Source organism: Lipophrys pholis (genome assembly GCF_963383615.2).
Source record: "Lipophrys pholis genome assembly, chromosome: 8".
Classification (NCBI taxonomy): Eukaryota; Metazoa; Chordata; class Actinopteri; order Blenniiformes; family Blenniidae; genus Lipophrys; species Lipophrys pholis.
In genome coordinates this window covers 15,806,409-15,821,193 of record NC_137630.1, presented here as the reverse complement: position 1 = coordinate 15,821,193, position 14,785 = coordinate 15,806,409, and the positions used below count along the sequence as shown (strand labels likewise).

At 42.2% G+C, this 14,785-nt stretch overlaps 1 protein-coding gene across 1 annotated transcript in view; it reads right to left on the bottom strand.

The window, feature by feature from the left end:
- plxna2 (plexin A2) overlaps positions 1-14,785 on the bottom strand; it is a gene marked incomplete at both ends in the record, with an annotated part of 161,101 nt that overhangs the window by 21,479 nt on the left and 124,837 nt on the right. Inside the window, 4 exons of the mRNA XM_080470056.1 lie at positions 9,032-9,300; positions 11,289-11,431; positions 13,428-13,662; positions 14,505-14,648. Coding sequence (XP_080326182.1) covers positions 9,032-9,300; positions 11,289-11,431; positions 13,428-13,662; positions 14,505-14,648 — 791 coding nt within the window. The remainder of the gene's footprint in view (positions 1-9,031; positions 9,301-11,288; positions 11,432-13,427; positions 13,663-14,504; positions 14,649-14,785) is intronic.

Here is a 14,785-nt window from a genome sequence, read left to right as displayed (position 1 = left end):
GTGTGTGCACAGTCTGTGTGCATGTGTGTGTAATTGAGTATGCATGGATGTGAGGATGAGAAAGTATGTGAGTGTGTGTGTGTGTGCTTGATTATTCATGTATGGTTCAACGCAGCGGGACATCAGCAGCTGTGACAAGCCTCAGCTGTTGAGAGAGACGAGTGCTGTCACAGCCAGGTAACGCCTGATCACAGCCAAAACGATCCTCTCTCCTCATTTCCTCCCGCCCTCCTCTGCGACCCCCCTCTCTTCCCAGTCAATCACACATGGAGGTACAGCTTGCTGCTGGGCTTGATTGGGCATGAAAAAAAACACAAGTGTGCAATGACCTCTTGACTATTTCTGCCACAGAGCACACGAGAGGGCTGCGCACGCCTCTTTCATGATTTCTGCTCATATTCTTTCTCGGAACGCCAGACAAACATCCACCCTCCGCCTCATTAGCGCCATCATCGAACACTCGAAAAACAGAAGTTAGATCTACAAAAAAAGAAGAAAAAAAAGAAAAGAAAGAAAAAACAGAATACCAAAGAGCCAGGTGGGAAAGACTAACAAGCATGAAACAAAGATGAAAGGGTTGGTTCTGTGCGGACAAGCACCTGAGGTGAATGGCAACAACAAGCTCCAACCGCATCTTGTGAAAACGCTTTGGCCTCGCTCATTTGCCTCCATTTGCACAAGTGCACAAGCCTCGGCGTGGACAGAATTATGAAGGCTACCTGAAAAATATAAATATCAAGCTGCCTTGGCTTAAACAACAGATTCATAACCCGCTTTTAGTTCTTGTAGTTCAGTCCAGGGGTCTGACAAACTGTGGGACACTGAGCCCCACCTACACTGAAAAAAGAAAATACTTGCACCAACTTAACTATCTGCTTCAATTGGTAACACCGAAATGAATCAATTTCTTTGAACTTGAAATAATTAATTAACTTAAGTTTGAACCTAATCTAATTCATTAACTTAAGCTTGAAGAACTTGATTCATTTAGGTGTTACCAATTAAAGCAATTAGTTAAGTTGGTCCAACTATTTCCAACTATTTTCTTTTTTCAGTGTAAGATTAAACCATATTACACCCCTCCAAAGCCCCTCTGACTCTACCGCCACACATGCTTCGCCTTACACCAACAAGTCATGTTTGGTTGAATGCCAGACTTCCTCATTATACAATATCAATGTGGTGTTTTGATTCAAACACAATAGTCAAGTCTTCATGTGTCCGCACAGTGGTTAGGGTTAGACTGATTGGCAAGTCATTATATATAACCTGCAACTCGTCCAATTATGGTTTTGCACTGAAGCTGAACTTAATTCATGATGGGATTAAGTTTTTAGCTTGACTGTGGAGGACTGAGTTTTAAATCCAGGTTGCATCAGGTATAGAGCGTCTCATGTAGAAACCTACGGAGCAAGTTGTAATGACGTATTGTGATGACTCATGTACTGTACGTTGAAAATGTATTTAATGGATAGTTCTATCCTCCATCTCTTTACATCATAATTTCTTCTCAAATCTGTTGCTGGGAAAAGGCATTTTCCTGCTTCTCTGCCCTCGCTGAAGCTCTGTGGTGACCCCCATGGGAGACCGGCCCCACAATATGAAAACCTCAGGTCCACAGCATTACGGTAGCTCTAACATAGCTGCAACACTGATCACAAGTTAAACAAGCCAGGGGAGAGGGCCTCGTAGATCGCGCGGCTATTTGCGGGAGTGTGACTGCTTGTGATTGTCACCTGACTGTGAATGATCGCTACCAGTCAACGTGTAGACGGGCGTTGACGATATAAATAGCAATGCATTGGGGGGGAAAAATGACCCTCTTAATGTAGCAGGAAATTACTGTGATTACTCTGGTGGATATGAAGGGGCCTTACAGCACACTGTGCTGAACTGAGGATTAGCAGGAATCGAAGAAGCCAGGTATTAAAGACAAGCTGGAAGCCTTCCGTCTCCTCAATAGTGCGAGAGATGATTACACCTATTCAGACTCTGAATGGACCTGAAGGGAGATTATGACTATTATGGAGATAATTGCGTTAAGTCGTGTTTGAGGGCTACAAGCAAGACTCTGGGACCGGAGCAGAAGTCCCACAAGGATTGTCTGAGCCAGGGAGGTTACAACAGCTAACGTTTTAGTCACTGAGACAGGAAAAAGTGTCAGTCATTCTTTCTCTCTCATTAAATCCGGATAGACTGAGGCTTTCCTGTTTTGTTTTGTTTTTTCTTTTCTTTTTTTCGTCTTGCGACTATGGAACTTTTCCTCAGCTGCGGGACAGTGGAGAGCAGCAGCAGAGGTTATATTTTGTTTTGAATGATATGTGGCTGACTTGTGCTGTTGTCTCCCACGCCTGGAGGCTATTCCCTCGCGGATGAGACTGCTGGCCAGTCTATTGGCAGCTCATCGAGAGGACCAGGGAGCTGGGTGACAACCTATTTGAAGTGTGATGTGCCAGCAGGGGGGAAGCATGTAGATTAGTTCACCCAGTTTCAGCTACAGCATGGGAGAGTAAACACTGCCAAAACACTGCAAGCTGTAGAAGTGCACGCTCTTGTGCATGTGCAGCTGTATTGTGTTTGTTGGCGCACACACGCACCCACACACGCACACACTCTATTCTTGTCTCTTCTTTGTTATTCCAACATACATACAAATACACAGGTGAGGGTATACATGCATAAAGAAAGAAAGACACACATACAATATTCACAAAAGCTCAACACTGCCATACTGCACAGAAAAAAGCTTTAGTTTGAAAACATAATAAAGAACCATGAGAGCCTGAGGCTGTATTTTCATGCTGAATAAACCTAAATATATTGTGGATTTTTTGGGACAATACCCCAAATCCCTCTGTAATTGCCCTTCTTCCTCTGTACCCCCCTCCTTCCAATGCATACCGTGCACCCTTCCTTGCTTGTACGAGACTTCAGTGTGTTAGAAGTTAATGGAACCTATTAAGCATTTTAATAAGCTCAGCAAGTCTTGATGAAGGAAGTCAAATAAAGCCTTTTGTGCGGGGGCTGTGCTGACTCCCTGTTAATATCTCTCTTCTTGAATGTCGATGGGGAGAGAAGCACTTTGTTCTCCTCTTTTTCCGTTCCTTCTTGTCCTCCTCCTCCTCATCTGCCTCCTCTTCCTTCTTTCTATTAATTGAGTTTCATTAATGAACATCAGGATTTCATTATCCCACATAGTGTCTAAGAGGAGCCCCATCGTTGGTCTCCTAATGGCAGCTTGGGTGGAGGCAGGGGGGGCTATATTAGCAGCAAGTGGAATGTCTTTCAATGAAACTAATGCAAAACACAATACTGGCTCTCTTAATAATGCTGTACTCTATTGCTCTGCATGGGCGGAAATCTCATTACAAAAATGCTGAGGAGAAAAATAATACAAGATTGAAAAGTCTCAAGGTGATAGAAGCAATGTTCTGTGATTCCATTAAAAGAACATTACAAAGAAGACAAAAGAGAAAGAAACTGGCTGAAATGAGCAGCAGTGGCCAAACTTAAGAAGATGGGGAGAATTGAGAATAGATTTTAATTTATAAAATGTTTTTTTGGTGGTGTTGGTTTACCACAAGAGTTTGAATAATATTGGGGGGGGGGGGGGCTTGCTGACAAAAGCCCTGAAGAGGCAGAGCACATGAGTGTGGAATATTTCACTAATGGTGCTAAATGCAATCCAAACATTATAGAGCTCCGCATCAATTCCACTTGGTGCACCAAGGAGTGAGGAAATCAAACACAAAGCTTAGATACTGCTTCCAAAAAGCTTTTAGGAGAACAAAAGCTTCTGTGAGCTAAACTCTTTTCCTATCAACACAAAGAAACCAGAAGGCGTCTGAAATCTCTAAATACCAAAGAGACCAGAGTTTCCTCTAAAAGACATGCCTCGGGAGAGCCTGAGTGCAACCCTTAAAACATGATGCAGGGAACTGAACTGACTGGGAATGTTACATCGCAGCTGCATGAATGGAAGACGCTGCTCATTCTGTAAGCTGTTTTCACTGGCCTGCAACGATGGACGGTAAAATGTAACCTAGGACTCATGAAAAGAAGTATGTAATGTATAAGAAACCGTTACAAGTTTTGCATAGCGTGGCATAAATTTACAGATTTCCCTCTGGCCTTCAAAACAGATCCAACCCGTCACAATATTAAACAATGATATAAGCTATGTAGTAATCCCTAGATTAACTGTTTCCCTACTTCCTTCCAAATAATTGGCAACGATATGATTCCACTTAAATTTGGTGACACTAAAGATGATAAGTTAATTCTAATATGTCAAACCTGAATACACCGTCCTAAAATTGTACTTTCTTCAACATGTTTTCTCTTTTTAGAATAACCAACCAAATTAAAATCCTCTTTTAGTCAACAGGGAAATTGATCGCCATGAACATTTTGACTGCAAACTATGAAGAACAATTTACTGATATACTGTACATCATCATCATCACCGGTACTTGACTGATCAAGATGTACATTTTTATCTAACCTATCACTCGTCCTGCAAACCGGTTAAAAAAAGCCTCACCATGTATTGTCTTTTAACAATGACATTTCTTAAAAAAGCGTTACACTCATGTCTATCGATATGGCTTTGTATGAATGTAGTGCCTGTACAATATGAGTTAATCAAATACATCATTACCAATGAAGTGCAGATAGTACATCGGCAATTAAATGCTCAAATAGGAAAAACATAGTATCGGGAGATAATCTGCCCACGTTAGAGGCAGCGAATATGTGAGAGAAATACATAAAAAGATACTTTGGAGGCAGAGATAGTGAGAGGCATGTCATTAAAGTTAATTAGGGAACAAGTTTACATGCAGCATCTTTAAAGTGACGCATTCTAAATTTAGGGAATCTATCTACAGTAGGCATTTTGGACTTCAATTTTATCAGCTTAATATGTATGTTTATTAACTATAAATTTGGATGTTGAATCTGTTTTGCCCTCATTGGCCCTCTCGCTCATATTTTCAGTCCTTCCCTTTCTCTTTTGTGCATCTCTATCTTCTCACTGAAACTCATTGCAGAGAAAGACACTCATTAAGTTAGGAGGGACTTGTTTAGCTAGAGAAGTGGGAGTACAGCCGCGCTGATGCAATCTGCACACACTGCACAACACTCACTTGCAGAACAAACACACACTACGGCACTAATAATCTGAATACGTCTCACTTCTTCTTTGTGTTTCAGGTGCTCCCTTCAGAGGAGGCCACAGGGGATCATCGTCTCCATCCCACCTGCTTCCTCTCCTGTTACACCAACATATGAGTGCCTTTCTGCGCGAGGCGGACTAACCGCTTCATCTCCAACATGCAATACGTCCACTGTCTGGTTTCAAAACATGTCAGTATGTAATATTTTGATAGTTGATGAGCAGGAATTGTGTCCACGCTATACGTTCACCAGTGTATGATTACCTGAAATTAAAGAATTTTCATTATGAATGAGATATTCATGATAGCATAGGGACAATTTCCACAATGGTCCTACAACAACTCAGAACAAAGGGCTTTTCTTTCAATCTAGAGGGGGCATTTAGCATTTATTAGATTTTTTTTTTATTTGTTTTGACAGTAAAAACACATCAAAAGTAAATCCCATATGCATGTAATAAAACTGATGAAACATGACTTCTACAAAGATGATAAGTTTAATGTCAATACAGAAGTGATTGTCAAACTGGGCCAACACAGATGGAGGAATGAGGAGGCTCAGATCTTTTAATATCTGTGGCTTTTATCAGTCATTTATTTAAAGCAGTTTAAAAAATTTCTTTCACAGGCTGATGCGATGGGCTGTTCGTGAAAGAAAAACACGGCCTGAACAGCCTTTAAATTCATATTCTATGAACATTGGAGTTCAGGAGAGTGGCTTAACATCTCTGGGAGAAAGGGATGGCAGTGCAAACAAACGGTGATATCAGTCCGGTACAGGCCGTTTTATCAGCCACATTATCCCTGATGAACTCAGGAAGATCATCTAATTTACCTCTGATATGAACCGATCATTAGTCCGTCATTTTGTCTGTGAACACGGTGCTTAAATCAGATGTAACCCATTTAAAATTACTAACTTGCCGCTTTTTATTGTTGCCTATTCATTTCCCTATGTTGTCGTATTATATTTCTTTCATGCCTTTAATATGTTGTTTGACATTTTAACGACACTGATTGACGATTGTTTGTGAAGACTGTGCTACTCACTGCAAAGCCTTAAAGGAATCGCCCAGAAGGGAAGATTCCGTTTTGTGAAATGGACTAAAATCAACAATGAAGCCAACATTTTCCTGGCTTGCCAATGACTGCCATTTCTGATGACCTATTATGTTATATCTATATTGCAGATGCCATTGTTGATTCAGAGCTCTCCAAACCAAACAAATGGTTGCTTTTGTTGGCGTTATCAATGTGATAGACTATAAAACTCACATTCAACTTTCTGCACCAAAACTATACTTAAAATGGTCCCAGAATAAACACGAATTGTCGTTTTAGCGAGAAACAACAGTGTCTTGAAGTTTGACAAAATAATTTACTCTCCTTTAAATATAGAATGAATTTGACTTCAACCCTTTTAAAAGATTTACATCCTTAACAACAAAAAGGTTTGAAGCTGAGTGCCACAGGCAGGCTGGGGAGCTTAGAAAGTAGTCTCACACTGTTAGTTTTTGCATCTTCGTGCTTACAAACGGAAGAATGAGTGGGGAAAAAAAAATAGCATAAACCATAATCCTTAATAAACAAAAACAACGTGGATTAGCCATATAAAACTTTCATTGCAATTGCCAGGGAACTGGAAACATGTTAAAAATACTGTGGAGCTGGAACTCTGTCTGTATCTTTGGCTGTAACGCTTGCATGATTGCGGTTTTCTCTTTAAAGGTCGAGCGGACTCGCTTGTGGACATGTTCCCATCCAGAGAAAAGTATTCAATGACAGCTGAGCAGAGACAGCACTTTGCTACAACTGAACCATGTCTTGGGTTGCACTTTCAACCCACTGAAATATATATGAGAAAAGGAAGTGTGCTGGTTGATCCTGGAGGTCCTTTCTGTGAGATGGTTGCTCACCTATAGTGCCATATAAACCTGTCCAAGCACTGGGTGCTCACATATATTTCATTTGGAGCAACATTAAGTGTTTTTGCTACTACTGTCAATGCAATAAAATCATTGACAGCTCCAATGACACAGAATAACACTTGCAGACAGACACCACACATTCAGAAGTTGTATAAAAGAGCAAGGATCCTTTTTTTTATAAATGCTAATTTATTATAGCTAAGAAAAAAAAAAAAAGCTGGAAACAAAACAAGAATCATTTCACGATCCCGTTTGAAGGAAGAACTGATTGGGGGGAAAAAAGCTGATAGAAAAGACAACTGAATTGGAAAGTAGCAACAAATCTCAGGCCAACATCTTCTCTCTATGCACTGCACAAACACAATTACTGCTTAGAGACATGTTCAATTTGACAATCATCACAGATGTGGTCGTATGTGTGTGCGTGTGTGAGTCAGCTGGCTTGGTTTTAATGGCGGCTTTTCTCTAAATAGGCAATGAGGAAGACAACAACACCAAAGATCCATGTCAAATCGATAATCCCTTAAATTCTTTAGAAAATGGAAAGTGACATGTAAAAACTATAGGACATTCAGTCCTCCAGGCTCTAACGGCAGGGCCTGAGGATTACGTACTACTGTGCTCCTAATAGGAGTGGATAATGAAAATTTAGAGGTAACGTGGGGCCCTGCTGTCATGTGAAATAACAGCTTAATCCAGGTTCATTTGCTTGTCTTGCTCCAGCCCACTCCACTCTCTATATGCCTGGTCAGTTCTGTCTGGCACTTATTTACTCTGACTATTAATGTGGGTTTTTCAAACAGAGACACTAAGAGGGCATTAACATCAGAATGAAGGTGTTGTCTGAAAGTATAACAGCTGCCAGCTCTCACTGTCTCAGCTTATTAGTCTTGTAAACATAATGAAATTCATGCACGACGCAGCAGTCAGGCTCTCAGGAAAGACTGTGCTTAGCACGTGTGCCACATCTCTTACAGCTATAGTGTGACCAAAAAAGGGCACTTGAGTGAGGACTAAGTAGGTGTTTAAAGTTTTACCACATCATCCAAACTCCATGGGAAAACAATGTACACTGGATACACAGAAAAGGAAGAAAAAAAAAGATAAAAAAGTTAAGCTGCGCTACTTTTGAATGTTTTATAAGGAGCATGAGCCTGGAGGATAAGTGAGACTGACATTGGCATTAGGAAGGAGCAGTTGGAGAGACACGCCGCTGACGAGGATGTGGAATTATGCTGGGAATTCAGATGGTTCTGCTGAAGTAAATAGTGCATGCCATTTATCTCAGCATACTGCAGATGCACTATAGCACTCGTAATGAGACATGTAACGCGTCTGCATTGGAACACGAGAAAATCCCAATGCATCCACCCACAAGATGAATGGTGAAGAACATACAGCAGCCAATCAATTCTCATCTGTCTATCCATATACTCCAACATCCTCCTACAGCCCTATATTCCTTTACATGTTTTTAAATAAGGGCTGTGTCTGCTGGATCTATATAAATACCCTCCAGGAACCTAATGACAAAAGGATCTCATTCGAAACTGTTTTATTGAATAGAGCACCTGTGCAGTGCTGTAGAGGTGAGTGCTCTGGCCACACAGCAAGAAAATACCCCGATCCAGTGGGAGACCTTACTGTGTACAGTTGTGTACATGTTGTCCTTGTGCATGAATGCGGTTTAATACCGCCAGTCAAAAAACCTACATGTGAGGTTAAGTGGTCACTCTTGAAATTGCCCCGAGGTGTGAATGAGTGTGTGTGGTGATCTGTCTCTTTGTTTGCTCTCTGATGGACTGTCGACCTGTCCAAGGTGTAGGACGTCTCCACCCATAGTAAACTGGGATCACTTCCAGTTCCCCGCTACCCTCAGTTGGCTATAGCAGATAGGCGACGGCCACAGCATTGAGTGCGTTTTACCTGCGCAGCAGCAGTTTGGGGTGGTTCTTGCTCTCCAGGTTGCGGTCGATCAGATCCGACAGCAGGTGTTTAAGGACATCAGTGGCATACTCCAGTCGCCCCTGCAGGGCAGTCATGATAAGTGAGGCCACGTTGCCACGGTCCCTCATGGAGAAAGAGCGCTGCATTTCCAGTGTTCGTATGAAGGTGAGCAGGAACACTTTATTGTTGATGAGCTGCCCAAACAGCTTCAGGGCCTTTTCCACGTTCTGCTGGCCATTACCTGACACCTGGACCGAAGAGAGAGGAGGAACAGTGAGCATGTTACTGCTAATGAGACTTCAACACTAAACTGTCTGGTAATAACTTGAATAACAATATACTGAGCTGTTTATCCGAAAGATTTGCTACTCCTCTACTTTTGTTGTGACCTTGTCTCACACAGAATAAAGATTTTTCCAACAGCCCTCACTCATGTTTCACTCCAGGCAGAAAGAAGTTCCCAATCACGATGAGTAATTGAGAAGATTCTAATCAATTATTGACCGGTGGTCTGTTAAAAGGCACTGTACTCGGAGTTAGCCAGCATTTCACTTTCAAGTAAAATGTCAAAAATACTTTTCAGTGTAAGACAATCCATGTAGCAAAACACACTGTGTTTGAGTTCACTGTTGAACCGTCGTTCTGAAAACTCCCAGTATCACACCGTGAAGCCTTCTGAACATTACTGTACTGAGAAGTAAAACAACATTTCTTTTGACCTCTTGCGGTCAACTTATCTCCGTGGTGTCCAACCTACAGCCCGTGTTCCAAAACCCAACCACCAGAATGTGCAATACGGTCGCATTGGGTCCTGGATGGTAGTGCAAACTGCACACTTTCATTAAAGCAGCTGCTATATCTGATTTGTTCACAGTGTAAGATTTAGCAAACATAAAAACACAAAACTGAAAAGAAAATACTGCAGTCATTTATTTTTGTAATGAAAATACATCAGCATCAGGGCTGCTAACTCTCACACATTTAATATTGAATTGAATAATATGAGATTCACACATTAGACTCTAAACTCCTGCTGTGATGCGTTGCACTGCTCGACTTTCTCTCCCTAAATTAGAAGATGATAATTTGACATGATATTGTCAATCCTGAGCAAAAACACCTTGATACCAGATATGCACAATTGGCAGAGTTCCCTTTATCATTCAAAGTTGACCGACTCACATTCATTGTTTTAGACTGCAGGCTTGTTTATAGAATAATATTTGTATTCATTACCTTTATTATATTACGCTCACTTAAATCTCCAAGTATGTTAATAAAAAAGAATATCAGTTGCACCCTGATAATTAAAAAGAAATACCAGTGTTTTGTCAATCAATTTGCAATTTTTTTTCTCATGCCTGATAAATTCTTTTCCACACACTTTAAATTAATGTTTCCTCATTTGTAGATACTTTGATTCTTTTGGAAAGAAGCTTTCCTCTTGATAAACGAGCATACTTCAAACACTGAGACAACTGTGGTACCTTTGATAATAAATACATTTTGTGTGTGTCCGTGTCGCTCCTGACACCCCCGACTCATCCAACCCGTTAGGCAGCCCCACCCGGTGAACCAGTCGCATCCCCCCTCACACTGCCACACACAATCTACAAATACAAAGGTTTTCCTTTATCGCCATGAATCTCTTTATCCCTGACAGTTTCATCCATCGGATCCCACTCTCTCTGTTCCACATAAAATAAACTCATTCCACAGCGCTACTCCCATCCCATGAAGAGAAGCAAAAAGTGTTAACCAGTCAGTTTTTCTCCTGAGTGGAGGAACCCACAGTCCTTTCCGAGGATTGGGAATTACTCACTTCATTACCTCTCATAGTGCAACCACTGGTGAATGAAATAGCCATGTGCCTGGACCCTGTTTTCCATGAGGGATCTTGCATGTGAGCTGTATACTGCGAGTGTGTGTGTGTGTGTGTGTGTGTGTGTTTGTACGCTGCCCAGGAAAATTGCCTATGTATATATGTGTGTGTGAGACACCAGTGTGTAGAAAGGATAAGTGACACATTGGCATCCTATTCCTGGGTGTAATTTTCTGCTTATAGAAATGAACCTACAGACGGAGCGGTGAGGGAGGACACAATCTTTGGGATTCTCACTATCTCCCTGTTTTTCTTTTTAACCTCAATATGACTTTCTGTTGCCCTTTTCTAATGCACATAGTGCTTATGTGTGTCTTCTTTCCAATAATGTCTTTCTTGCTTGTATTCAGTTACCTCCAGTTCTCTGAGGACAGGATGATCCTCAATGCCCGGGAAAAGAACCCTCATGGCATACGTCCTGTAGTCCAAGTGGGGGATGCCAGCTCTGTCGAGGTCACTTGTCAGCTCATTGATGTCTGTCTGCAACTCTGCAAAGGCTGGAGAGAGGAGGGAGACGGAGGGGGAAAGACCAGTGGGAGGGAGTACTTGAGAAATGCATCATAGAATAAAACCATTTCATAATCCCCGAGGACCAAATATGTGAATCTTTCTTATCTTCCTGGTGTTTACTGCCGTCATGATGAAGATGACAGAAAGCTCAAGATAGTCCTCATGTCAGAAAAACTCAATTTTTCACATCTCTCTCTGAGAAATCAGGGCTCTCTCTCTCTCTTTCTCACCCAGTCTCAGTCTCAGTCTCAGTCTCAGTCTCAAACACACACACACACACACACACACACACACACACACACACACACACACACACACACACACACACACACACACACACACACACACACACACACACACACACACACACACACACACACACACACACACACACACACACACACACACACACACACACACACACACACACACACACACACACACAATCCTACTTTTCTCACGCATTTTTATCTACCGGCCAGTAAATTCGCTGTAGCAAAGGCCCCAAAGAGTGTGTCATCTCAGTGTGAGGCTGCAGGTGAGCACTAGTTAATTGGCTCCATCCAGACTGACTCTCGTTCAGGCCCACGGCTCCGTTGCTCTGCTTTGACGCCCTTGGGAAGGCTTCCCGTCTGCAGCCTATCACAGGAGCAGCAGCAGTCCTCTAACACCCACCTCAAAACCCCGCCATCTCAAACCAGCCTTAACCCTCACCTCCTGGCCTAACATCCCTCTGCGAGGGAAGGGTTTACACACCAGCACACCATCTCGCAGTGTGTATACTCATAAGGAGAAACCCAGGTACCCATCCAAATCCACCCCGCGGGGCAGGACTCTCCAGGCCACTGCTAATGGTTAAAACATTAATCTTCTCTTTTCCCAAGGCTGCCTGTGTGATTCCCAAGGTTTGCCAATTCAAACTGTTTGCCCCTGCCTGTCTGTATCTGTCTGTCATTTAACCATTCTTCCCTGCAATAGAATTATATTTTTTTTTTACTGCATAATAACGCTGGGAGAGACATTACGGCTGGCTGAAGGGGATAAATAATAGGGTCCTCTATGGCTGATGAAATCCCTCCAACACTGTCAAACACAAACCAGCTCTCTACGTCTCAGTGATTGGCTGTAATGACCACGATGATGACATCAAGAGCCAATCAGAAGCATTTTCTTTTTTTTATTTGACAGCACTGCCGTGGATCCGAATCATGGGATGAAGACATGTCTGTGGTTTGAAGTGGTAACTGGATGCGGAGGCTATAGGCGGCCCGCAATCTGAGCAAAAGGTCAAAGGTCAGATTATCTACCATGAAAGCTCTTTATCCAGGGCCACAAGGGAGAAAGACGCACACCTCTGTGTATCATATCTGCTCGTCACCACTAGCAACCACTGGAAAAACACACTTCTCTTATCTATACACTTACCAATGGTAGAAAAACAAACAAACAAAAAAAAAAAGATAAATGCAGAATCATCCTGACATTTGGGATGGGACTAGATTGTAATGTGTCTATTGGGATTACTCTAGTGAGGAACTTTGTGTTTATGCATTCAGTCAAGTGAAAGCCTGCACCCAGCATGCAAACTAGCGAGCAGAAAGAACTATATGAATTTATGAAAAGACAACAAGGGTCATATTGCAGCTAACTGGCTGAATCTGCTGTGATGAATACATGAGATGACTCGCCGAACCAGATTTGTAGAAATTCCTTCTGCATCATTTGCAGCACCCAGACCACCAGTAATTTACTTACTGTACTATATGCACATATGCTTGTTATGTGATTACAGTCTGTTTAAGTGAAATGCATTCACGAGTTACATGCAGTTACTTGAGTGATGGGACAGAGTTGAAAATTACTGGCTCTAAACACATATTTCAAAGTGGACCCATAATCACCTTCACTCTACGGTACGCAATTTAGCAGAAGGCAGCTACACGGTGCTGCCCTTGGCTTGTGTGAGGACTCTACATTACTAACCTTCTTTGCACTCTAGGGCCACTCGAGACTCAAGGTTGTCCATTTGCATCTGCAAGCGCTTGAGGGTGAGGTCGTTTTCGCGAGACTTTCGCTTGTAGGCAATCAGGACGAGGATGACGATGATGAGGAGGAGACCTCCACCTGCTGCGATGCTGACAATGGCTGGAAGGGTCAGCAGGCTGTCAGACATAATGTGCACTGCACCCGGAGAGACATGGAGCCCACCCACTTGAACCTGCCAAGAGACGTAACATCACGATTAATCTTTAATCAACCATGTTCTAATGCTACTATTTATAGCCAGGAAGTGATTATAAGAGAGCGTCTGTCTCTATTTTGCGTACAAGTGAGTGTTAACTGTGGCGTAGTCCGGAAATCACCTAAACTTGATCACTTTATGCTCAACTAACTCAGTATTCCTGACAAACACTATTACTTACATGTGTACTAATCTCTTATTTTGTTTTGAGAAAATGTTAGGTGTGTCATCATACTCAACCAGCGGTTACATAAAAACTAACAAAAGCCAGAGAGATCAAACTTCTGTATTATTCTCACCAATTAACTCTTAACTGTGACTCTGATGAATATGCAGATAGGTGTATATGTGTGACTGATTCTGTGTCGCTGTGTGATGGAGTGGTCCAGTTCCCTGCAACCCGAACTTGTATTAAGCAAGTACAGAATATAATTGTATGGGTGGATTGAAGGATCAGATGGAAATCACAGGACAACTGGTTCCTAATTGACAAATCCCAGCCTTGTGCTAAAGCTGACACTGAGTGGCTGCTGACATCGAGAGGGAATAAATTGTCCCGGTCTTTCACCCAATAAACAAACAGGCAACTAAAAATAATTGCAGTGAACACTGGTTGAACCTTTTGAGAGCACTACCGCGCTTATGCTGCTCCCTTTTTGACCCCATTTCTTCGACAGAATGAACAATGACGAGAGCACCAACAATAGATTTTAGAGACTAACTATTATAAATGGAAAAAAAGAATTACAAATATTGGGGGTAATTGAAATGTGAGTGTGTGAAAAAGTTTGGATGCTAGACACGAGAGGAGTACTGACCATGACTTTGTATTGTCCGGTAAGGTTGGGTGGCTCACACAGCAGCTGGCTCTCAGACACAGTGACGGAGCAGGGAGTCTCTCCTATCAGTACCGTGTAGTTAAGCTTCACCCCTCCTGATGCTGGGGGAACCAGGTTTCTGCCCTGTGGGCACACAGCAGAGAACAGAGGGGGTGTGGAATTAGCAGATAAACACAGACACTCAAACACATAGAAACAAAGAAATTCTGACACTTTTCTGAAAACACGCACAAAGCCAATATGTGACCTAAATATGTTGC